The sequence below is a fragment of the Pyrgilauda ruficollis genome, unplaced genomic scaffold (genome assembly GCF_017590135.1).
Source record: "Pyrgilauda ruficollis isolate IOZ18807 unplaced genomic scaffold, ASM1759013v1 scaffold98, whole genome shotgun sequence".
NCBI lineage: Eukaryota > Metazoa > Chordata > Aves > Passeriformes > Passeridae > Pyrgilauda > Pyrgilauda ruficollis.
Window position 1 is genome coordinate 1,779,759 of NW_024531932.1, and position 26,754 is coordinate 1,806,512.

Sequence of the window (26,754 nt, forward strand, 5' to 3'; positions counted from 1 at the left end):
GGGATAGGAGGCAGGGCTCTGCTGCTTGGTGGCCCACAAATCCCTGCTCCATGGGTGTGGCACTGGAGATGAGCTACAGGGTCTTCCAGGTGCTTTGTGAAATCACCACAGCACTCAGGCTTTCCTCAGAGACCACAAGTGATCTTGGTTTTATTGAGATTTAGGGAATTTTGGACATGGCCATCAGAATTGAAATTGATAATCACTGACGGTCTTTGAAAAAATCTGCTTCTGTATTGTATAAAACGCTGAGAAAATTTTGGTAGCTGTATTTCGGTCTTGGATTGCACAATACAGCAAGTAAGAGAAACAAAAACAAATGACTGGGTCCCTCGTAGAGTAAAGCCTTCTAAATAATAGCTTGGCTTTATTTTGTAGAGCTGGTGAAAGGACGGGGCTTGGGGAAAGAAGGATGACCCAGATAAGAAAAGTACCAATGTGAGATCAACAGTGAGTGTCTAGATAGCAGAGCAGAAAAAGAAAGAATCATAGGACTGATAGAAAGTTGTATTGATCTAAAAAAATTGCTGTAAATAACAGTAATTTTCAATTCCCATTTCACTGCCTTAGAGGTGTAAAGCCTTTAACTAATCCCATGGATTTTTGCACTGGTCTTCATTTTCACTATTTCTTTGGCCAGAATTGCATTATAATTCTGCCTTGGAGAAAGGGAGAGTCTGGAAGTACAGCTCCCAGGAACAGGGTGGCCCCTTGGACAGGAAGGTCCCTGTGGGACAGGACCTGGAGGGGGGCAGGATGTCACTGCTGCCAGACCTCGTTCTGTGTGAGTGCCACAACCCCGCTGTGCCCTGCACCGGCGACTGCTGGCCAGGAGGAGCCCTAGTGCCTGTTCCTGGAATAAGCTGAAGCACAGGAGCAAACCCAAACCTCATCCATTCTGTTGGCACTCAGTCTTCTCTTTCCTAAACAAAGTCTTACATCTTCCCAGGAATTCTTCTACAGAGACCTTGTTACTGTAAAAAAGACGAGAAGTGTTTATTTCTCCTCTGTATTGTAATTTGTCTGTATTTCCCATTACCTTTTCTTCATGCTAGTGCTGATTCCTGATGGATTTGTGATCCGCTGAAACTCAGTGCTTCTTACTGTCCTGTTGTGTAGGGACTGACTCTCCATGTGTATTTCTGTGTTTGATTTTCCTATCTGAGGGTATCTTTTTTTATTGCATCTACTTTTTCTTCCAGCTTATCTCAGGTAATTCTTAATTCCAAATCTGGCCTCCTAGCCTATTTCCTTCTTCTTTGACATCAGTATCAAATGTAAGTTCATAAAGCATTCTCTTTATTCCCTTCACTCAAGCCATGAATAAAGAACTGAGCAGCTCCAACACCAAGGCAGACCCCAGAAAAACCAGGTTGCTTCTCTTCTGCCCTCCATTGTGGCAGCAGCCCTTTGATAATCAGTCCGTCTTGCAGTGTGCTCTTCCAAGTTTGGAATCTCCTTAGCAATGACTTCATCATTTTCTATGTATGGTTTAGGCAGATCATGAAAATGCAACAGGAGAAGGTTTCAGACCCTGCCTGAAGATACATGGTATTTACAGCTTCTAATCTTTCCAGAAGCCATTAAATGCTTCTTTTCCATTAGTCGGACAATATTTATGCTTGAAAAATCATCTGGGCTGTTACTCATATCTGCTAAATTCTGCCTGCTTTTTGTCTGTTTGATTTCAAATTGATAGGATTTATTTGCCCTCAGCAGACACCATTTGGAACTGGGGCAGCTGCTCTGCTGGCATTGCTGCCAAGAGGTTTGGAAGGGCACCAGGTCAGGGGCTGGCTTCTGCACAGTCAAAAAGGTACCAACCCAGAACAGCCTTTAAAAACTTCTTTACTTTACAAAATACTTTTCTTTACAAAATATTCAGGTTGGGTTTGTGTGTATCACCCCGCTCTTGCTGTACAAAGCCAGTGCTTTTGGACCTCCTCTCCCTTACTCCTCTTGGAGGGAGATGCAGACCCCATGTATTACCAGTGCAGGAGGGCAGCAAGGAAGAGAAACTCCTGTATTAAACCCATTTTCACTTACAGAACAGACAGATACATATATATGCTGTATTCACATTGCCTGGAACTCCATTGTCCCATTCTTGGGTCTGTAGAAACCAGATATTTTTGTAAATCTTAAATTCCTTTACTCGCAAAAGGTATTTCTACCTACAAAATACTATTTATTACAATGAGTTTATGGTTGTTTACTTCGTGCCTTTGAATGTTGTTTTCACTGTGCCCTTTTCTCATCTGACTACACTTTCATTTTGTATTACATTAATTTTGTTAAGGAATAGACCTGCTTCAGCGATTTCACTTGTAAATGTTGAGTGGGGGTTTGGCCTGAATTCAGTTACTTTGTTTTACCAGCATTAAGAGTTCTTCTCTTGTAATTTCCAAACCTGTACACCCAGACAGAGACAGAAAATGCACGATAGGAAAATCTTTCTTGCTCTTGTGTCTACAGCTGTAACGAACTGGCAGAGGTCAGCTCTGAGATCCACCTGTACAGTCTCCAATTACCTTTTCCCCTCGTGGATTTCCTGAGGAGCTCTGCTGCCTCCTGTTTGTGTAGATGCAACTGATAGAGATATGCAACCATGTGTAATAAAAGGGGTTTTTGTTTATAGCCATGATTCTAAAAAGTGTAATTTTTCCTCCTTGAACACCAAGCCCTTCACAGATTTCACCTAAAACTCTGCATGTTCAGCTGGGAGGGGCAGGCAAAGTGACCTGCAGGAGAAAAGGATTGACTCAGTAAGTTTGCAATGAGCATTTGTAATGAGTCAGGTGTGAATCCTGTTTCCTTGTCCCTGCTCTCAGGACTGCACACAATCGCTGGGTTAATAAAACAAAAAACAAACTTCAGAGCAGATCACAGAATACAGATCAGCACGTGAGACTGGAATCCAGATTTCCTACCATGCCAGTACTAAAGTGCTTTGCAGAGCAGCAGTGGGAGGCAGAAGAAAGAAGAAATACACAGTGTGTTTGGGGAAGAGCTGCAAGAGGTACAAATGGTACCTTGGAATGTGGGGACAACTGAATTAACTAACCACAATAGTGTCTATAAAAGGTAATCATTATTTGTAGGAGTATCTTTCTGTGAGTAAAGAAATGGCTGTATCTGATACAATTGCACAGCAGTGTAAGTAATGCACTTTCCTCAGGACAAACGTGTACCTGAAGTAACACTTCCGTCACCTGGACAGGAGCTCTGACCTTCCTCATCTCAGGAAGTGTCCCAGGCCACTCCCACCCCAAGGAGCCCTTGCCAGCACTCGGCCTCCTTCAGCCCTAACAGATGGTCCAGACTGGGGCTGCTCAGGCGGACACTGGCCTGCCTTTGGCCAGGTTTGAACAGCTTTGCTCAGGTTTGAACAGCAAGAGAGAGATGCTGCTGGGTTAGGACTGGTTTGCAGTTGTGCCTCCTCTGCAGTGCCCTGGCAAACTTGCAGTGGCAGCGGTCAGGACCTGCTGAGCTGTACACTGGGCCTGATGGCAGAATGGTCAGAGCCTGGAGCTCAGGGCCGGAGAGTGGCCGTGACCACGGGGGCTGTGGCTGGAGCTGACAGTGAAGCTGAATCACACCGTGGGGTGCTGTGAAATGTGTCCCTGTGTTGGGGTGTGACATGGGAGTTTCTCAGCCACTGCTCACTGCAGCTCCCTCTGCCTGCTTCTGCTGCAGGGCGAGTGTGGAGCATTTGCTGGGGGCAGGGGGGAAGCACACAGTGTGGAGGGGGAAGCCACCAGCTTTGCTTGCAGACAGAAGACCTTCTCTTCCTGAAAAATATGATGGCAAAAACGTTTTGAAGTAGAAGTTTTCATTACTGTAAGAATTAAGAGTATCACTGCTTTTCAGAGTGAAATTCCAATGTGAAGGAGAACAGAAAATAATGCCCCATACTGATGTCTGCAGATCGATGTGGTTAAGTTTAGGCAGACAGGGATGGAGCTGCTCTCGGTTGTCCTGGCTTGGAGCAAGAACGATGAGATTTGAGAGGCTTCAGGCTCTCTTGCACAATTACCCAAAACCGTTGGTGTTGTACTAATTAACACAGTCCAACTTCTTTCCTCCTGTGATAGTACCTTTCAAGAAACACTGAGGTGGGTTTTTCTTCCTATACCTTTGTGGAGATACTCCAAACAGCTTTCTTTGTACATAATCCATTTTCTTTCTTGTTAGACGTAGCTGAATGTCTCTCTATATATTATTTATGGCCTACTCCCAGTTTTGTTGTTGTTTGTAGCTGATTTGAGCTCTAATAAAATCCATCACTACCTTGGGGAGATATAATTGCTTGCATGTATGGTACTTCATGTCTTGTCTTTTTTTTTTTCATTGCCTTGAATGTATTATCAGCTTGCTCAACCTGTAAGGCTTTATGCTTGAAATAGTGAGGTGTGAGGAAAATATATGTATTAGATCTTCCATGCAGTGATTCCAGGGTCTACTGTTGTAGGTTATGAACTCAATGAAATCACTGGGGACGAACGTCAGTAACTGAGTGTGTGAGGTGAAGTTTGGCCTTAAACATTGAAGACTGGAAGCAGGGAAGGAACAGTAAGATTAAAGCTGACTTGAAAAAAAAATGAAATATTACACAGTTTCCATAGCAGAGAAATTAGAATTTCTTTAGGAGAAGAGGTGGAAGACTCCACAAAGGACAAATTTTGAGATCTGTTGACCAGCAGATGGTACTTGGTGGAAAGGTTTTTTTTCTGTTTCTTTCTTGAACAGCTGTAGGTGCATTAGCTATTGCACGCAGGTCTGCACTATCCACTGTGATTTGGGATGCTTCAGCATGTAGTGGAGGAGGATCAGGGAGTAGGTCTGTAGGAGGAAAGGGATGCTGTTACAGTGATGCAGAGAAAGACCTAAATATCTGGAAAAGCATTCCAGAGAGTGAGATGGATAGCTCAGGGAAATATTGCCTTTCAAGCAAAGTGTTTTTTCATACTTCAAACTTACCAGAAAAAAATGCAAGTGCATGTAAAACTGGTAGGAAGCTGTGCAGTGGCTAGGGAAAACAACCTAGATGATTTAATGGACTTTATGTGTCTCTAACATCTGGATTCAGGGAGTTAATCTGAGTTAGTGGCATTCTGAATCTCCTGAGTTTGTGCTAAATCAGAAGAAGTGGGAATTCACGAAGTGCACAGCTGCACTGGTATCATTTGAAGGCAACATGCATCGAGCCAGGCAGTTATTCACCAAAAGCCATGGAACTCCTTTGTTGAATTTCAAACAATAAAATCCCAGGACTGCAGAGCCCTCAGCAGAGGATGGAGCAGTCCCACCCTCAAGCAGGCGCTGGCTGTCTTGCCCACTGGCAGTGGTGCCACAGCCCGAGGCTGTCCCTTCAGAAGGGCAGCTCTGAACCTCCTCCCCACCCACCACAGTCCTGGAGCCCCTCAAGGGCTCTCCTGTGGCATTCACATTCTCTGAAAAAATCCCTTCACCCAGGATTTTTCTCCTGGGTAGCTGAGAGGCCTCAGGGAAAAGGAAAACAATTCTTATCTCATTTGCTTCTCCTGGGTTGTGCTCCTGTGTGGAATGTGTTTGGAGATTGTTTACCCACAGGTGATTGTTTCATTGGATTCTGGTGTGAGTTGTTTTCACTCATTGGCCAATTGGGGCCAAGCTGTGTCGGGACTCTGGAGAGAGTCATGAGTTTCATTATTATCTTTTGAACATTCAGTAAGTATCCTTTCTGTATTCTTCAGTATAGTATAATATAGTATTCTTTAATATAATACAGTATAATAAAGTGATAAGTTAGCCTTCTGAGAACATGGAGTCAGATGCATCATTGCTGCCTTCGTCGGGGCATCCCTGCGAATGCAATACTGTCCGTGTGTCCCACAGCCTCTCTTGCTCCTCATTCCTCCTTTGCCCCACTCCAAAGTTCCAGGTTGTTGTGGGTGTAAACCCTTCTGTCTCTCCTTATGTTTATGACATGTAATCATCCTTTCTGCACAGCTTCCCACTGTGTCCAAGCTTCCTTCATGCAAACCCTCACAGAGCTGCAGCCATACCAAAACAGGGAAAGCTGCAGGAAAGCTTTGTGTGGGCTTTTACTGGGGTGTGTACCTTGGTGTGCTGTGTGCTGTTCCCACAGCAGCTCTGCCTCAGGGACTCCTCTTCAGACTGATGGCTGAAACCACCCTTCTGGCTTCATACAGGAATGCTATAGGGACTCTGTTTTTCTAATCAGATTACTTATGTCCAAATTACTTAGTGTTTGCAGTTGAACTAGCATCTGTTGTGGGTTTTTTGGTTTTTCTCTCAGTTTCTTCCATTTGGCCATTCTGATTCAGCAGATCTGGTGTGTATTTTCCCAAGTATTCTTTTCAGAGCACTCAGAATTTCCCAGCATCATAAACTGGGACTAAAGGCTTATTATGCTATACCCTAAGGCAGCTAAGCCTGTGCTTTTTTTCCAAAGGCTCTGGATTTTACATGAAGGTAAAAAAAGGAGCACAGACAGTTCTTGGTTGTGTAGCAAAGGAGCTTTCTTTGCGCTGGTACCTTAACGTTCTGGGGTTTCAGCACCTTTTGGTGCAAGGCTGAGACATTCCTAGGTATTTAACATTCATTTCAAGACTGTGCTGTGGCTGAAAGCTCAGAGGCATCACACCTCACATTTCTTAGGGGCTGTAGTGGAGAACTTGACCCATTGGTGCATTAGGTGCCCCGTGGGGCAGAAATCTCCAGAACAGTCATTGCTGAGTGCTCCTCTAGTGGCTCTGAGGGTGGCCATCTCTGTGGTGAAAAATAATACTTCATTTTCATTTGTCTGAAGTAAATTTTTGGGTGGAATTGTTTCATTCTCATTAGATCTCTGAGGCTACAAGGAAATTCCTGGTTTAATTGGAGAACTTTATCCTCAAAGCCAGCTTCAAATGTCAGCAAAGCTGCTGCAGGTACAAGAACTACCTAAGCAGAAATGGCTTGAACTGTTCATGCCATCTCTCCTTTGCTGGCTGTTTTAATCCTGGGTTGTGTTCATCTTTGGTATTGTTTGTCTGGTCCTGGGTAGGACCTTGCCAGGAGGGTGCTGGGCTGCTGGTAGTTTGTAGAGCAGCTAAAGGATGTGCTGTGCTTGCCTGACAAACCTCTGGCCTTTGGAACTGCTGCAGTGCAAATAACTATGAACCAGTAGCCTGGAATGAAGGGAAGGGTCAGTAAGGCACACAAAAGAATTGGGCCTAAGGATTCAAAAGGAAAAGACCAGGAAAGGCAAATGACGGGTATGGGTGAGGGCTCAAGTACTTCATCCTAGATACAGGAGATTGCATTTGCAAATTCATTCCCTACATACATTATAATTCTTCTATAAACTGATCAATTTGCCAAGTAGGTGTACCATAACAAGAGGATGTCTTTCTGTGGAACAGTGATGTGTAAAATACAGGATTCTAGGTTGTTCCAAATGTGGGCCTCCAAAATTGAGAATAAGGAACTGTAAAGTATGCTTTCCCCCAAGAACTGGTAGTTCTTTGCTGAGCAATATGATTAATCAAGAAGAGATTAAACATTATCTGTCATCTTGTGTTGTCACCACTGTCGTTTCCTGACTGCACTGTTTGTACAGGTCCATAATATAATATTTTTAGGTGAAATGATTTTTTTTTTCCTGGAATGCTCTTCACACATAAAACCATACTGACTTGGTGGAAAAGGGTCTTTTCATTTGAACAAAGAGTTACATTAAAATTTTTCATGTTGTCTACTTCCTTTGTCCAATGCAGAACTTGTAAATTCATTTGGGGCCTTTGGAAATGAAATACTTAGTAAAACTAGAAGTATTCCTGTCAAAGATGTTGGAAGGCAAAGCTGAGTTCAGCAGCATTGCTCACTTTATACATGCATGAAGTACAATTAAGTGTTGATTTTAGTTCAGGTGAAGTGTTTCAGCATTAAAGAGGCTGAGGCTCAAGCAAATGTGAAGAGAAGGGTGGTCATACTTCCTGCCTTAAGTAGTCACATTTTATTTTTTAAACATTCTCCTGTAATCAAAGCAGCTTTTTGGGCTTGGGAGGGGGGCATACAGAAAGCGTCTGACTTTTTGGCAGACTGTTCACAAGAATTTGGCTGTTTTTCTAGACTGAAATTCTGAAGAAATTCTGTAATTGTCTGGGAAGTATTTTTCTGATACGGCATATCTGTGTTCTGAGCGGCACGTGTAAGCTGATTTGCAGCCCTGTTCATACATCTCTGTACGTGGGTGCACCAATTACATTTTTAAAATCCCAACTAAACCAATCTCATTATTTTTCTGACCAGACATCCATAATGGCTCTCAGAATACACTGAGCTAAAGCTCCTTGGAACATATTACTAGAAAATTCATGGAATGGAAAAGAACTTCATGTAGCTCTGGGAATAGCAAACTGTCTAAGAAATTTCTTAAAATCAGGATTTGCCATGGGTTGTACTTTCAATATGAAGAAACTGTAACACCTTTCTGGTGCTTCTGCATCCTGTTGATGCCAAACAATACAGATTTGTGGGACATGAAAACAGTGGGGGGGGATTTAATTACTGTCACTTGTGTACGGATTATTGCTTTGTTCAATTGAGTTGTTCTGCACCTAGTTTGCACAGCTGTGATTTATTCTGTCTGTGTTTCCTCTGAAGGGGAAGAGGCCCACTGAAGCACACGTCTGATGTCATCAACGCCGCCAAGGTGATCTCGGAGTCAGGCTCGCGCATGGACGTCCTGGCGCGGCTCATCGCTGACCAGGTGAGCTCGCACTGCAGGAGCCCTGCCCTGCTCAGCCACACTCACCCCAACACCTGCCAGGAGTGCTGCACGAGTGCCTGGGACACACATCCTCTGTGGCTTCTCTTCTCCGTGTGTAGCAGTGGCCTGTTCATGCACACCCTGAAATGGATGTGCACATACATCACACGTGTCTAGGTACTCACATCCATCTGCACATGCATTTGTAGTTGTGTTGTTGTAGCTCCCTTAAGCTATGAATGCAACATTTTAGACATACAGTATATATGAACATGTATATAGATACACATGTAAAATATATATTCATAGCTGCTTTAATATTTATTTATTTCTTATTAACATATTAAGGTATATGTCAGTATATAAATAAATATGTCATTAAATAAATAACTAAATATGTAAGTATATAATAGTTGTATAAAAAGCTGTTGTCCTGTTTTAACCCAACTGGCAACTGAATACAATGCAGCTGCTTGGTCACCTACTCCTGGAACTGGAAAAAAGGGAAACCTCATGGGTTGTTATAAAAAGTTTAATAATTTAAATATAGTAGTAGTAGTACTAACATTGATGCTGAAAGACAGGGGGAGAGAGGACTGAGACCAGAGGGAAAGAAGTGATGCCCAGCACAATTTCCCAGCATGTGCTGACCGATGCCCAGCCTGTCCCTGAACAGCAATCAGCCCTTTCCAGGTGAGTCCCCATGCTGGCCATGACACTCCATGGAACTGGTATGGAAGAACCTTTGGCCAGGTCACATGACCTGTCCTGGCCGTGCTCCCCCTGCACTGCTCACTGGCAGAGGGTGAGAGACTGAAAGGTCCTTGTGTGCCACCTTCCTTCCACTCTTAATGCAGCAGAGCATGGAGCCAGCCACTGTGGAGAGCATGAGCTCTGTGCCAGGCAAAGCCAGGCCAGCTGTGCAGGCAGTAGTGCAGAGGTGCAGGCTTGTCCTCTCCTGACTGACCTGGGTAAATTACCCAGCAGCAATGCAGCTGCTCCACATGAGCTGTGGGAACACAGGATGGAGGCACTGGCACAGAGCTCTGCTGCTCTGGGCAGGTGCTTGGTCTCAGCACTAGCTTAGGAAGGACAGACTTGTCTGGCTCCAGAATGGTTTGTTCTCCATCCTCTGCAGAGTTACAGAATCCATGTTTTTGCTGTACCTTCCTTCTCTGCTCCCTATCCCTAACACTGGCTGTTTTGGCCTCTGCAAATCTGCAGCTTGAAGGTGATTTTTGGTTTTGCATTTATTTAATTTAATTTATTTAATTTTTATTTATAGTTAGTTTAAGTAACTCTTATGAGTTACTTATCACCATGAAATGCCAAGTGTTAGAGCTGGAAGGTGTGCTTTTTTTCTGTTGAATTTTTCAATCATCAGATGGTTCAACCTCCCACCAGAAGAGCCCAGCAGGAGCAGGGTAACTCAGCAGCCTGCCTAGGGGAGCTGCAGTGGCACAGGAGCACCCCTGCAGCCTCCTCACCAGGCTGGCTGGGTGTCCTTAGGGCTGTACAACACCAGCAGAGGAGGTGTCACGCCTGAAGCATTTCTTCCTTTGTTGCTGCCTTTCAGGTCCAGGGCAGCACAGGACAGTCACTGTTTCCACACCCTCACATGCCTTCTCTTTTCCCTTCACTTTTTATTTTCATATTCAGTGCTTGCTTTCCTACTGTCTAGGAAACAACACCAATCCGTTAGTGGTTGTCATGTGTCTTTCTGAATGCCAGATAACAAAGAATTTCTATTTTGCATCTATACAGTTGTGATCAGATTTGTAGAAAAAGTAGGTAAAATGTCTGAATTTCCCAATTCCTGATCTTGACACATTTCCTTCCAGCACTGGGCAACAGCTGCTTTCAAGATTTTATCTATTACAGATTAAAATTCAAACTTGTCACTGATACACTGCAGAAAGCGATGAGACAGCAAAGCCAAAGATGAGTAAGAGTCATAAATTCTTGCTGGTTTTAGGACAGGGAATCCACTCTCACTGAAATATTATTTCTTCTATGAAAGAAAGATTTCAGCTGTATTAGTACAATGACTCCAGACTAGAAATATGAGCAAATCAGTGTGAGGAGAAAGTATTCCTGAACCACTAGTGGTGATAATTCCTGTGTCCCTTCAGAGCTGCTAGGAGGTGTAATGACATAATTCAGGTTATTGTAACCCATTTACTGCGTTCACTCCAGCTCCTTGCCTTTGTCCTCGCTCACAGCTGGCACCTGGGAGCCACCTGACCCCTGGGATTTGCTCTGTGCATCTGAAGGTCACTCCTTACTTACAGGTGTTGCTTGGATTTTAGATGCAGTTTTACATTACATTGTATGCATTAAAACAAGAAAAATCCGAACACAAATCAAAAGATGAACCAAGGCAGCCCTTTCAGTTATGGTGAACACAATTGCAAGTATTGCTAGATAGGTGTGTCAAATTTAGTAAAAAAGAGAATCTTGCTTTATTCCTCATATTACAGATGTTTAGTACTCTCATTCCTTGCATGGCTATAGAGCTTTTAACTTCTGTTAAAAGAAGGTTTAAAATCCTTTTTTGGCTGTGCAAAGTTATCCTTTAACTTAGAAAGCTCTTTTCTCATTGTGGTGTTTTTTTTTTAATCTCAAAGGTATTTTCAAATTCCATTTTTCAGCTGTTGTTTTGCTAGGTTTCCTATGCCCTGCACTCTTGGGGTCTTAAAATGAAATAAACTTTACATTCCTCTGGGCTACCAAATAACTGTGCTTTGAATTTGGGCCAAACAGGATAAGCCATTCAGGAATTTGGTACCCAGAGTCAAGCATAAGTGCCAGTAGTGCTTTCCTGAGCAGCACTGGGACTTTTTAGTGGAGTATTTCACATGTTGTCTTTTACTAACAACTAAATTCTGTAGCATTTCTATTATGTAAAAAAAAGGATCTGTATGATTTTTATAGCTCCCTGTTGCTGTGTTTGAAGGGAAGGCATACAGTGTGGTACAATTAGCAGAACTCAGCTGTATTTCAGTCCACAGTCACAAGCACTTCCAGGATGGCTCAGAGTAACAAGGGTGCAAATCCTCACAGTTACAGCATCAACAGCAACCTATGCACATGAATCACAAGTGCATTATAAATTCATTGTCAGGAGACGTTTCCTTTTGTCAGAAAATTTTTGTTCTTTGTCCCTTCTGTCAGAAAATTTTTGCTGCTTAATGTGACCTGGAAGCCCTAAGATAATGAAGGCAGTGAGTACCTCACCCTGGATTGATGGAATACACTGAAGAGCGAGGTCTGCATTAAGAGCCTCCTCTGTGTTGCACCCATGAGGCTCCCAGTCAGGCAGGCCCTGGCTGGGGTCACTCAGAATGCTGTTTGTCAGAACTAATTACAATGGTCAGTAACACACTCTGTAATCCCTCTGGGTGACAGAACCCCACTGGTGGAGCAGCAAAGCTGCCTCCTGTCTGTGCCCAGCACACATTTATAGTAGGTGCTATAGTAGTGTGATTATCCCCAGTATTGATCCCCATGAAGACAGATTTGGATTCTGTAGAGAAATGCTCTGGCCTTTGTTAGCAAGTGGATGAAGTGAGAACAAAGCAAACTCCCAGTGGTCTGTGGGCAGGAGCTCCTGTGCAACTGCTGTGCCACTGCCTTTCTCACTTGGATGGTGAGTGCTGGTTTCAGTCTGGTTTTAATCACTACATTATTTTAATTTCTCACATTGTTTGGATGTTCTGATGGATATTCTGTTGGGTAAAATACCACTGCATCTTTGGGATGCAGGTCAGTTCTGATGCTGCTCTTACAGAAAGCCCTTGTTAGCAACAGCCGCTGCCCGTGGGATGTGTGAGGAAAAACCTCTCAGAATCTGATGGGCTCTCCAGTCAGGAATGTGCAGCAGTAAACTGGTAACCATCATACCTGTGGGATGGTGAAACTCAGAATGTATTGATTGTCCTTCTGTTGCAGCCTGGAGTTTGGTTTTGCTGGTGAGCAAGTGCTGCTTGTACCAGCTGCCTCTGAGCAATAGGTAGATGATTCCTTCTGCAGTGTCCCCCTGCAGAACATTTGTTCCTAACATCTGTTGATGGCTGATCTGACGTGCTACAAGGCATGAGGTTTAGTTTTCTGGCCGGCCCGACCCTCTGCTGCAGTGCTGTGGCCAGAGCTCAGGCATGGATGCGCTGGTCCCTGCTGCTACCAGGAGGTGTCACTGGGTATTGACACAGCTCGGGAGAGCGTGGCCTGACTTCCATGGTGCTCCCAGCCTCCAGCAGCCATGCCAGCATTTACATAACCAAAAATATTTTTGATCCACTTGACATGGGAAATAGTCCTTGATACTTTTAATTTGTTTGTCCAGTAATTTCTTTTACTTAGGTAAAATTTTAATATAACCATTCTGTAACACAGATTTCTGCAATTGAACAACCCCACGTTAAAAACCATTTCCTTTGTTTTGTGCTCCTGGGAGTCACTTTGAATGGCCCCTGGGGTCTGTAATGGAGGAAGAATAGCAGGATTCAGAACAATCTTCCTTATTCCATCTGGGCCTTGGCTGGGCCAGTGCAGGGCAAGGGTGCACTGTGTCTACTTGGGTAGTGCAGCTGTGGATATGCCACAGCCTTGTACAGTTGCATTAATTATATTTCAGAAGAATTTTCTTATCCAATGCCCTGCGTTTTTTTTTCTGAATGCTTCCGACACTGAAAATGTTTCCACAGAACCTCATGGTCTTGTTTTTGAGTGCAGTTTCCTGGCCTTTGATGTGTGTCATCTGTAGCATTCCTAAAATGGTACACATTTCTTCTGCATTGCTGAGGGAGGGAGACAGTACCTGTGAGTAGCCTGACACTATAATATACAAGAGTACTATATAATAATCATTCCTGTCTCTGAACTTCTGAAATTGGTATTGTCACTGTTTGAAGTGGATATTGGCACCCTATACTCCTTTCTCTTGAATTTTTCTGGCCAGAATAAAATCAAAGTGTAACTAAGGAAAGAAAAAAACAGAGGAGGAAGAATGTCATTCCAGGAATACACACCATCTTGGTATAATGAGTTGTGATGTGCTAAGGGATTGTATTGTACTTTACCTGAAGTATAATTTTTTATTAATTAAATTAAATAAACAGTGGGTATTCCAGCTTTCTAAACACTGAGATACTATTATATAAATACTGATTTGGGCAGTCCTTAATGCAGTGCTTAAGAAGGGAAAAATAAAAACATATTTTAGGGCAGTTTTCCATCACATAGAAAGAGAACATGTCAAGGAAATGTTCTGGTTTTGTGTAAACTGTGCCCAAATACAGGAAACAATAATGGATGTAGCAGAACGTGAGGTAAGGACTGGTGTTAAGTCGTATTAATGAATTTAACATTGTACACTCTGACCTTCCTTGTTTACTGTTACCTTTTGCTAAGTCTAAACCATAAACTTGCTATTATTGCATATCCATGAAGAACAGCATTGTCACACCAGCCCTTTGAACATGTACTATTGCTTCAGCAAAGCCAGCAGCTGAAATAATATTGGAGTTAAGTAGAATTGGTGCTTTTTTAGGCTCCTGGTGGGTTTTGGATTTAAATCCACTGACCACAATTCAATAAAACCACAGGTGATTGTTGACAGTGTGCAGTTGGTGAGGATGTATCTTTGCTTTTCCAGCATGCAAAGCTGAACAGTTTCCTGTCAAAAGGAAGGGGCTGTATTTATCATGTGTGTACCACACCCAGGCTAACACCATGTCTGCAAACCTGCAGGGATCTCATGCTTATTTATCACTCTTACTCTTTCCAGCTGTGGGAGCACTACAGGGGCTCACCATTCACCTTAAGATCCCTTTATGCTGCCAGAGCAATGAGAATCAGCCTTAGAAAAAATTCATACCCAGCCTTTCATGGCTGGCCTGGTACCCACAGAGCAACATTGCACTCCAAGTACTCCATGTATTTTGGGAAAAAATTAGGTTACAGCATCCTATTTTTACTTCTATAATATAAATCTGTATTGTTAAAAATATTGACAATTTTTATTGTGACTTTTCCATAAGACATTCTAATTTTACTGTTCCACAGCTAGAGAAGACCTGCAGACTGAGTTCAATACAGTCTGGATGGAACACAAAAAAACCCCATAGATCACATTACAAGCTAAAGCATAACTTATAGATGTTAATATGTCTCTGCATGTATGGTTACATAGCCCACAAAATCTGTTTGGATTGCCCCCATCACTGTTAACAGAGGTATTTTCTTAGAGATCATCTAAGGACTGGAAGCAATTACTCTATACACTAAAGATATGTTTAGAAATACTGCTAAGGCAAGCACAGCAGTGTTAAATGCAGAGTGCATATGGGGAATCTTAGGCTTCATCTGAGCTTCCAACTATGGTATTAAAAAGCTTCCCAAGGGGAATGAACTTTGCAGCCTGATAAAACTGCAGTGAAAGCAAGGCTCTAGCAGTCTGCAACTGGAATACTCCTCAGTGAAGTTTCAACGTCACTCCTGAGACATCCTTTTGAATCAGCAGTTACTGAAGTGTTTTATTTATTGTTCTTTTCAGTGCCCAGACCAGTCCTGCAAACAGGATTTACTAGCTTACCTAGAACAGATCAAACTGTACTCCCACCAGCTCAAGATCTGCAGCCAGGTTAAAGCAGAAATCCAGAATCTCGGTGGAGAGCTCATCATGTCTGCAGTAAGTAGAAAAGTGGCATCAAGTACTCTGTTGGTCAGACTAGGTGTTACATTTGAGTTGGGCTTTCTTGTGCTTGCAGCATGCTCCACTATCACTCCAAATCCTGTTTTCTTTTCTAATACCCGCTTAACAGTGAGAATCTACAGCAGTGACACATAGGACTTCTGGCTTTAAAGGAATAACAATCACCTTTTCTTTTTAAATTCTCACAGCACATTATCACTGTAATTCTGAAGTAGTTTGGTTTGCAGAACTGTAAGGTGCATTAGCTTACACATGTGGAATATGCTCATGTGTGTGTCTAAACACAATAAAAACAGTCCAGGGGTGGAGTTCCAGGCCAGAAAAAAATGCTGCAAGACATTCTACAGGTCTACAGAAATAAATAACAGGAAGAGCAAGGTGACTTGATTCCTGAGTGAATTTATTGATTTTGCTTGAACTTGCTTTAAGAGTTATTAGCTCCTTTACAGCCAAGTATCATTAGCCATGGAAAAGACATTTTGTGCTTTTATGAAACTTTTATGCACTTGGCCTCAGCATAGCCATCTGTAAAATGCCTCCACATTCCCATGTTCTGTGACGTGTTTCTACCTGGAGCACATAGGATTGTGATTTCAAGGTGTAAATCTGCCAAATGGCACCAAAACCAGGTAAGACACTGGGCACATTCCTACCCTTTACATACTTTGCACTATTTTCAAAGGAACTTCCACTCACATAGTTCAGAATGCTTGCTCTCTGTTATCGCTCTCTCCCCAGCTGTTCCTGTCTGTGTCTGTACCTGTCCCTGGCTATCTGTGTTCATCTGTCTCTGGGTATCCTGATCTGTATCCATGTGTACCTATTTACACCCAGTGATACCTGTCTGTATGTCCCTCCATCTGTCTGTTCCTGTCTGTATTAATCTCTAGCTGTCTCTGTCTTTATCCACCTATACCTGTCTCAGATTACCCATCTCTATCTATCCCTCTCTGTTCCTGTCTGTACCTACCCCTGCCCATCCACACACCTGCTCTATCTGTCTATCCCTACCTAGAGCTCTCTGCATTTATCTGTACCTGTCTATACTTATCTCTGCCTATCTGTACCTATACCTGTCTGTACTTATGTCTGTATGTCTGTCAAACCATACCTATCTCTGCCTGTCTGTACCTGCTGATACTTACCTGTGCCTTGCATACCTCTCAGTACCTTTCTATACCTGGCAATATTTAGCTCTGCCTGTCTTAACCTATCTCTGTCTCTATGTATCTATATCTACCTACACCTCTCTATATATACACCTCTACCTATGTATGTATCACTAGTCATCTATGCATGTCTCTATCCATCTATACTTACTCTGCCTGTCAGTACTTGTCACTCTCTGTCCTTATATAGATCTCCCTCTCTGTACCTGTCAATATCTGACAAAATCTCTGTCAAAGATCTGTCTCCAGCACTGCCAATATCTCTATCAGAACCCATCAGAATACAGGAGAATTTGCCAAAATGTGTCAGAATCTGCCAAAATCTAACAGAATCAGCTAAAATCGTAGAGAATCTGTCAGGATCTAACAGAATCTGTGAGGATCTATCTGTACCTGTCTCTGCCTGTCAGTGTCTGTGTGTACCTGTCACTACCTCTCCCTGTCAAAAACATCTTTTATCTAGATAGTCAATATCTACCTCTGCTTGACAAAATTTGTCAGCACCTCTCTCTGTCTGTCCGTATCTGTCAGCCTGTCTCTCTACCTGTCCATGTCTGTCTGTACCCACACCTCTCTCTAGAGCTGCCTCTACTTGTGTCAACCTCTCTGTCTCTATCTCTGCCTCTCCCTGTGCCCGTCTAGCACTGTCTCTAGCCATCAATATCTGTACATACCTATTTCTGTCTCTAGGCCTGCCTACCCCTATTTATCCCCTTTCACTAAAACTATTATTACATTTTATGTGGTTTATAAATAATCGGAAATGAGCCTTTGCTGCTGAGGTGAGATTTGAAACACTCACTTCTATAGGATACTTGTGCTGGCTAATTTAAATGGTAATTTAGACACCACGTTTGGACCTCTGGAACATACAGTTACATAATTTTAATTGAATGCATAGTTTCTGAAGCCAATGCTTGTTTTCACTTGGGCTGCACATTAACAAAGTTTCTCTTCCTTACCTTTTTCTTTTCACAAGCAGTTCTGTGACCAGTGTGGGTTACAGTAAAGCCAAATGTTGGAACCAAGTTTGGTTCTTGCCATTTCCTCCTGCTGTGGAATCCTCACATTGTTTTCTTTACCTTTTTTGTTGTGTCACTCCTGTCAACAGTGCATAATCTGTCTGGTGCAAAAATTTTAAGTTCTAAAAATGAAACCCCAAATTTAGTATCATTGATAATTCCAAAGAGCTGAGTATTGATCCTAACCCTGCTTCAAGGAAGGAGGGTGAGAACTTGTGCTGTGTGCATCCAGAAACTTGAGAAAGCCAAGTGTGTGTTTGTAGCAGTGGGGAGCAAGGCGACCCCCTTATGCAGCTGAAGGAGATCCCTTTATTGCAGAGATCGGCCTCTTTTTGTATCTTTAATTTTAACCTGACATAACTGAAACCAACCCGACACTTAACAGAAGAACGGCACCTATTGGCTGGCTCAGCTGCCATGCTGCTGCCCACGCGTGCTGCCATCCAATCAGCTTCCTGCTCTTACTCTGCCCATGCGTCCTACCGTCCAATCAGCTTCTTGCTCGTACTCTGCCCACGCGTGCTGCCATCCAATCAGCTTCCTGCTCCTACTCTGCCCACGCATCCCACGATCCAATCAGCTTCCTGCTCCTACTCTGCCCACGCTTCCTACCGTCCAATCATCTTCCTGCTCATGCGCTGCTGCAGCCAATCACATCTTGCTCCCCACTGCCCGTGTCCCTGAGCCGCTCCCCGGCGCGGCCTGCAGTGTGCGCTGTCCTGGCGCCGTGCTGGGCGCGGGCCGGAGCCCTGCGGTCATTACTGCCCCTGGGCAGCAAACAGGCACGCAGGTGCCTCCTTTGGGAGCCACTGGAAATGAAGAACGTGCTTAGAGGCCTGAATGGTTCTGGGGGTGTTCTGTGAAAGCAAGGTGAGATGCTGCAAGGTTGCTACTCTCTTAAATAATCTTAGAAAATGCTCCAACAAGGACTGCGTTCATTTTTTTAAAAAATACGGGTGCTACACAGAAAAGAGTCAAATTGCTAGCCAGTGTTAAGAGACCTGTGCTCTCACCCCAGGGCTTTTAAAGACAGTGGAGACACGGCTGGTAGCAGTGGTTATGAACAATTTCTAGAAAGTTGAAAAAAGTCTCCCTGGTCTCTGTCTTAGGAAGGGGAGGCCATTCATGACTGACTGTGCTCACCTGCCCCCGTGCAATTAAAAGTGTGGTTTTCTGAAACTGCAGCACAACCAACCAGTGATGGCCTTTCGGATTAATTTAACTCTTTATGTTTTAATTGCTTCAGTTTTAGAAGAATAGTGGGATTTATGTTGTACAGATAAATTGCTTGGTCGAGAGGGAGAGCAATGGACTAGTGGTATGAATTGGCTGGTTATTGAATTGCTTTTCTTAAAAGCTGGAGCAAGTTCCAGTTTTGAAAGTGCATGTGGGGGCATTAGAAATTGATCACGTTCTTAAGTTAGCTGGCCTTTAAAGAAGTGACAAACACAAGTTCTGTGTGAGACAGCAGAGGGGTGCTTCTCCTCCTTCCCACCTTCTCCCTCCCCAGAAAATAATATTAGAACTCCATTAGAAAATACAGGAACCAGAACTGTAGCTGGAATAGGATTGTATTTTATATTCTCCTCAGTCCTGATCTTGTCTGAATAAGAATCAGAAAAGGAGATGGCAAGCCCTTGCAGATAGTAAAGGTTTTATTGTGTATTAAGTAAAAAACTTGTGAGTCTCCAAATACCTGAAACTGAATCCATCCTCTGATTGGTGAACATCTGCTATGGGAAAAGAAATCTACCAGAAAGAGCATTAGGAAATAATCATACTCACAGGTTTCTCCATTGGGGGCTCCCCGCTGCATCCGTGTAGGTGTGTGCAGGAATGTCCTCCCCGGTCCTCTGGCTGGCATTGGCTCCTCAGAGTTCCTCCCTCATCTCCCACCTCCTTCAGGAGCTGGGACAGGCATCTGGCAGCACAAAAGCTGAGGGGGGAAGCTCCTCTTCTGTGAGAAATGACACATTTCCACGTTCAAATGGGTCAGTACCAACTTCCACAGTGACAAATCCACTTTGAGTACCAGCTGATGGAATCCACACATAAAAGCACTGTTTTGAGATGGCTCTTACATTCACCCCACACCTGCCTTCTCCAACCATTAGAACTGGTGCACAAGGATGTTGGGTTTAAGTCACCTTCAAGGAAGATTTCTTCTCAAAAGAGTAGTGGTTCATTAAAAAAATAACCCAAACCAGCCTCTCTTGAAGGCTAAGGACCAATTGAGAGGAAGAGAGGGATTTGCAGACCTGCAAAAGAAAGAACTGTCTTGAAACAGAGCAGCCACAGTTGCTGTCTTACCAGCTCTGGATGATGCTGTGGTGGAGCAAGGAGCCCTAAACTGGAGGAGCCCTAAGCTGGTGCTCCAGGTGGACCTTGGATGCTGCCATGGAGCAGTGGGTGGCAGTGCCATGGCACGAGGGCAGCTGTGTCTCAGACAGCAGCAAACTCTGTTCTCACCTGCATGATGATCTGCACTGGAGGAGGTGCTGCTGGCTGCAAGCATGGAATGACAACAAAGAGCATTATGCATATGAAAAACTGTTGGAAGCCATAAACACAGCTTAGGCCTCTCTGGCTGTTTTTGATCTGTGTGCCCTGTGCCCGTGTCTGCCCTGCAGCAGTGCTCAGCCCCCCTGCCCTGGGCGGGTTTCCTACCTACAGTTCATACCTGGCTGTAGTATCAGTGGAGGTTAATTAGTCCACTTTCCCTGGGGCAGCTGGGATGCTTTGTGGACTTCCCAGCTGGCAGCTCTTCTCACTGTTCTCCTTGTTTTGTGGCTTTTGGACTTCAGGCTACGCATGCTTGTAGTCTGCCTTTCTCACTGTCCATTCCCAGCTCCAGTACTTTCTTTCTAGTCAGCCCCTGATTATAGAGGTTAGAGGGGGTGCTGTACAGAAAAAGAGAGGAAGAGATTTGGATGATCACCTTCTCGGTCTCCATTCATTGCAGTTTTGTTATTTTCATTCATTAAAAATTCCTTGTTCACTATTTAGTCTTTCATAGGCCCACCCAATATTGTGAGTACTTGCATTGCCAGGTTCTAAGCTGCACAAGTCCAAATGGTGAGGATTCATTAAGTCTTCATTAGGAGTGATTAAATAGGAAATGGACATTTCCTTCTATTAATTAAACTGGTGCCTCTTCAGGCACAAAATAATGGGGTAACATTTGCAGTATGCAGATTGACAGTAATTGCCTTCATTCATGCAGATAAGCTGATACTTCACTTACAGGCTTGCACCTTACCTTGCCAGTTTGCTGTTTTGCCAACAATGGCTTTAACTAGAGAGAATTATATCACAAGGCAGAAAATTAACATATCTTACATATTAATATTGTGTTCCATTACTTTTGTCAGGCAATTCTGTTTTGTGCTGTTTACAGTCATGTTTATGTTTCATTTTATATTGTACTTGGCAAGAGAGGTAAAGCCAAAAAAAAAGGTTTTTGGCCTTAAAAAGGAAGGGTCTGGAAGAGCAAACTCTCAAGAGTCCCAGTATCCCAGAATTTGCCTATTGGAACAGAAGCTTCCCCCCCACCCCAGTCTGGCTAGCCTTACCTGTGCACTAAGGGCTCTTTCCCTTTGCTGTTCCTGCAAATGTCTCATTTATCTTCAGCTCCTCCCGCTGGTATCTCAAGAGCCAGACTTAAACACTGACGTCAGGTTGCTTTTGTGCCTAGCAGAGGTGCTTTAATGTGTGTCTAACTTCATGCTCCAAGGCTGGACTGAAATATCCATTTCCCTTCCTGGATTCCCAGGCCTGTTAAATCACAAGTTTCCAGCATGACACTGCAATGAACGTGTTCCAGCTTTGAGGGCTGAACCACAGGTGAAAACACAGAGGCAAAGCTGTAAGCCAGAAGTTAGAAAAATGCAGAGGAAGAGTCTCTGCCCCCAGGCCTTTGGCTGACACAATCCCACTGCCTGGATATCCATAGCCCAGGAAAAGGCTGTCCTGGCCAGCGTGCACTGCTGTGGCAGCTGGCACACGGCCCCACACCTTCGCCACTGCAAGGGGTTCAGCTGCTGCTGGAGAGGAGCTGCCCCTTCAGCAGGGCAGGAGATGGGAGCAGGGCTTTTCAGCTCCTTTTAGGGTCTACCTGTGCTTTCCTCTGGAAGAGAAGTGAGCTGGGCAGAACAGCCTTGCTGTGGCCTTGGATGGAAGGAACAAATCACACTGGAATCACACTGGAACAGGTGCTGCCCTGACAGCCCACTTGAGTCACTGCAGTACCTGGCTCGTTCCTCTGCCTTCGGTGCCGCTGTCCCGCTCTCAGTGCACTGTGACTTCAGTGGAACAGCATCCCTTTGCCCTTCACATCCACAGTGGCTGCTCTGACACAGCTGTGCCCCCAAGCTCTGTGCTCAGCCACCTTGCTTCTCCTGGCTGGTGTTTCTCCTTGGTACTTGTTGAGAACTCTTAGTTCAGCCTGTTTGAGTGGATGGGGAAGGTTACTTGTAGGGCTGCACAGCATGCACGAAATGACTTACTTCAGTATTTGACTGTGAAAATACTGAACTGCTCAATTTCTAAAAGCTGACATTAACCCCCAAGAGCTGACACAAGTTTTCTTCTGCTGAGAGTTGACAGAAATATTTCACTCTGTTTTTTTTGGTTTTTTTTTTTTTTTTTAATTTATTAACACTATACCTTTCTAGCTTTTACCTAGTGTACGCTGACAGGTGTGTGGATATAGAAATCCGGGCCTTTGGAAGCAAAGCAAGGGATAGATTTTCCTCTCAATCACTTACAGAGAGCTCAGTTACTACTAATTCTAAACCGCATCTACTGAGAAAAACTAATTTAAAGGAGCAGGAAATATTTCTGGTAATGTACACTAAAGGACAGCTAACTTTTCCTAGTAATAATTACTCTGGCAATTAGCAAAATCAGGATGTGTCCTATAGATCTTAGCCTCAGTGTATGTAAAATATTACTGCAACAAACACTCAATTTCTTCCTCAACAGTAAGGAAAGGATTTATATGAAGCCACTGTTCTTTTTCTCAAGGGCCTGTTTTTAAAAAAAAATAGATTTTTAAAATCCTCTCTGGAAGTGAAAGCAGCAGTATTGGGGAGAGACTGAGCTATCCGCCTGGCTAAGCATCTGCTCCATTATGGTGTTGCACAGGAACAATTTTGCAGCCCTTAATGTAAGTTGTTTATCATTTAACTTGGACACAGGCCTGGCCTAATTAGAGAACTCAGTTCTTTGAATCCTGCTTAGCCTGAAGCAGACTCTGGTAATGGTTAGTTTTCAGTCCCTTAGATTCAATTTCCCCACCTGAAAAATGGGTAAAACATGGAACAGACTCCAGACACCCCTGCGGTGTTTAGTGCCATCACTGGATGGACACACAAACATAGATAACCAATGGAACAGCCAAGTTTCTAGGAAAACTCAGTTCCTTGGAAAGAAACTCAAGCAGTGAAACTGTTTTCCTTAGGCCACGTCCATGGGGATGAAACCTCTCCAGTATCCCAGAGTGAGAGCATGGCGAAGCAGAAATGAGCAAAACACTGAGGGAACAGTTCCCCGAGAAAAGAATCACAATGGCAAGGTTCCCTTTGGCTCATTTCCCACCTAAGCTGTACTGGAGTTGAATCTGTGACAGGTTCTGTGTCATCTGTCAGCTGCATGAGCATACATGGCAGGTAACCAAGTGCTTCCAGTTCCAACTTTGCTGTGCCTTTCTTGGACACCCGTCTTCTGGTGCCACTGTTAGACCAAGATCTCCATTTCCACTAAAAAGAAGTTAACACTACTTTGAGTGGGAAAAAAGGGGAGGCTCAGAAAAGCAGGCAAGTAAGTGGTGTTAAAATCCTGGCCAAGGCCCAGTAAAAACTCCAGTGCCTTCAACAATGGAGATTTCACTCTTTTTGGATTGTTCTGCTACTTTTAATCTTAAGGGATAAATGACTATTTTATATAGCAACCTTAGTGAAAAAACCATAAAATAATTCAAAACAGCAATTAGCTACACCTAGTGAAAAAGTAGGATTAAAATCAAAACCACAATATAGTAAGGACTCCTTACCTGAAATGCAGCAGTACTCAGACACTCACTGCTCTCCACAAAAATGTAGAACTCGTGTTACTTTTAGATGTAGCTGTCAAAGAAATAAAAATTCAGTCTTAGTCTCTTGGTGTAGTGTACCAAAGGAAATCTGCTTCTAGGAATTGACATAATGAACCTTATGTTTCAATTAAAATAAATTTTTAATAACTGACTTTGTTTCCAAAAGAATTTTAAGTTCAGACTTCAAACACTGATAAAAAAGTCTGTATTTGTGTTCAGTTCTCAGTTTCCACCTGTATGGAAAACCTACATCTGGGTGAACTGTAAATACGACATGGGATACTCTCAACAGCCAACTAATACATCTGTTCTCAAACAGCAAAACCTTACAGTTCCCTGCAGAACTCCAAGAACACTCCCAGCAGAGCAGTCCAGGTGTCCCAGCTGGGGCTGCAGGCACTCCAGGTTACACAGAACACTTTGGGAGTGCTGTTCTGCAGGCCTGCACAGCTTTGTCCCCAAGGCACAAAGTGTCTGTCCCTGCCTTAGGGCAGAGGGACAGCACCTGCACATCACACCAGCAATGGGAGCAGGAGGGAGCCTGGCCTCTCTGCGTGCCCTGCAGTAAGCAGAGCTGGTATTTCACTGCTGCACCACTTACAACTACTGCTGACGTGGGACAGTGGAAGCATTTCTTAGTGCACTGAACAGAAAATACTTTGACAGCACAAGGGTTTCTTCAGTTTCTAAATCATGATTCTTTTTGTTATTCTGAATGGTAAAAATAACTGCCCATATCAGTTATTATAATGTTCAGCATTTCATAGCAATGGATTGCCACTACTGCCAAGACATTAAATTACTTTACCAAAATGAGAAGAATACAGTGCATGTAAGCAAAATGAAAAAAAAGTTTCAAAATTCAATTGTTGTCTAACCTTTCCCTTCAGCTTTGTTATTCAGAGGAGAGTTTGCTTTCTTCTCTCAGAACTTAGTACAGAGGAGAAATAAAAGTGGTGGAGAAGGGAGAGTGGATTTCAGCATGAGTGCTGCCAGCCTGATTTGGGGTGGGTTTTTTTTACCCACCCCAAAACCACTGCCATCTGCTCTGTATCATGTGTGTTTCACCCCAGTGTGAAATGACAGTGGTCAGAATAATTCTGAATTCCTTTTGCAATGGCAGCGAAGTACTATTGCTCACAGGAGAGGTGAGGAGAGAAATGGCAAGGGATGTTTTTCCTAAAGCTTTTAATGAATTATTGTCTTAACTTACTCAGTCAGACCTGTAAAATCTGAAGGCTGGGATGTCGCATCTCCATAGAAAATGCTGAAAGAGCAAAAGTGAAGTTAGGCAAAAATAAAACAGGTTTTAGTTTGGGGTTGGTTGGTTTGTTTGTTTTACCCGTGAATCTTTATGTACCGCTTGCTGTGCGCTGAAGAGTTTGCAGCTACATCTCTCTAAGTGAAATGGACTTAAATGCTCAATGAATATTTTATCAGGCTTTCATTTATGCCAAGTTTCATTTCTTCAGTTTTCCTGGATATGAGACCTTGAAGAGCCTGCTGAATAACTGAGATAAAATCATCCAAGTGAAGACATTCTTGAGTACATCGGTTTTTATAGAACAGATTTCCACCAAACTGTACAGTCTTACTGGCATTGAGGTAGAAAAAAAACTGCTCTCTAAAGCCAAAAAAAAGGAAGTGAAACGTATGGCCTGATTGTTACCATCTGTAGTACACATCTAAGAACATCTAAAAGCTTCTCCAAAATTCTGAATGCAGTTAATACCCCACCCCAACACAACCTTCCTCTTTAGAAGGCAAATGCGAGATGCATCAGAAAGGTGAAGGGATAGGTAGACAGAAGGACACAGCCAATGCTGTGGGCAGATGGCCTAAAGGGCAGCAGTAACTGAGTGTCCCTGCACCTCAGTGCCTGTTGTGACTCAGCCCAGCCCCAGGTAAGGCAGCAGAACCCCAGGTCAAACACCCTTGGTGGGCCCTAGGTCGCTGCCTCGCAGCAGGGGACACTCAGAGCTGTTTCTCACAGCCTGGGGTCAGGGTACCCGCACGGCTCTTTGTGGCTCAGGGCATCTTCTGCAGAGTTTTAATGCTATGGCAGAGGCTCAGTTCCTCTGGCGTGGCAAGGGGCAGGGGAGTTCTGCCACTTGGAACAGCTCTGCAGTTTGGCTTGGAGTCAGGCTTTGGCTCTTCAGCATTTAAAAGGCTGGAGGTGTCCAGCAGGACAGGTGTCCCCTCCCAGAGCCTGTGTCACACTGCGAGGCTGACATGGCTGCTACTGGGTTTCAATTAGAGCCCCATCAAAACTAGGCACGCCTCAAGTTTTTTTGCTGCTTATAGTAGATACCTGTGATTATAGTTTAGAAAACAATAAAAATGCAGTTTTCTTGATCCCAGTGGTGGGGTGAAGGAGCCCTAGACTGTTCCACAGCCGATTTGAGGAAGAAGCAGCAGGGGGCAGGAGGAGGAGGAGGTAACTGTTCTGTTTCCACAGGAGAGGAAAGGCCAGCTGAGTTCTACTGCTCACCTCAGCATTCTCCATGTTCCACACTACACACACTGAAGTCACAATAAAGAACAGCTGAAGTTTTGTAGCATCCTTCCTGGATGCTACCAGTTTCTTCAAGAAGCCTTTTCCCTGCCATGCAAACAAGAATTTATTCACTGGCCAACCTGCCACCCCTCCTCACATGCCTCTATCACCCAGCAACTTTAAAATGGTGGAGCAGTTACACACATTGCAGTCACTGGGAGACTTAAGGGAAGAAGCTTCCTCTGAAGCCCATTATCATCTGCCACAAAACGAAAACCATCTTTTTCTTTGTCCCAGCAGCTTCATAGTGGTGTTACTATGCCAGTGCTGGAAAAGGGACTGTTAGGGTAGGGGGAAAAAAAAGTTACTCAAAACTTTCAAGAAGCTGTCAGGATTATGATGATGTCAGCTGTTGTAGATAGCAACAGATAATTGAAATTTTGTGTGTGTGTGTGTGTGCATGCAGAGGTGCGTGTATAACCAGTCCTCAGGTTAGCAC

The 26,754-nt window shown here is 43.7% G+C and overlaps 1 protein-coding gene across 3 annotated transcripts in view; it reads left to right on the forward strand.

Moving 5' to 3' along the window:
- CTNNA3 (catenin alpha 3) overlaps nucleotides 1-26,754 on the forward strand; it is a 414,675-nt gene that overhangs the window by 384,091 nt on the left and 3,830 nt on the right. For all 3 annotated transcript variants that reach the window (XM_041490074.1, XM_041490075.1, XM_041490073.1), the window contains exons 16-17: nucleotides 8,653-8,758; nucleotides 15,315-15,449. In XM_041490074.1, the coding sequence (XP_041346008.1) occupies nucleotides 8,653-8,758; nucleotides 15,315-15,449 (241 nt within the window). The remainder of the gene's footprint in view (nucleotides 1-8,652; nucleotides 8,759-15,314; nucleotides 15,450-26,754) is intronic.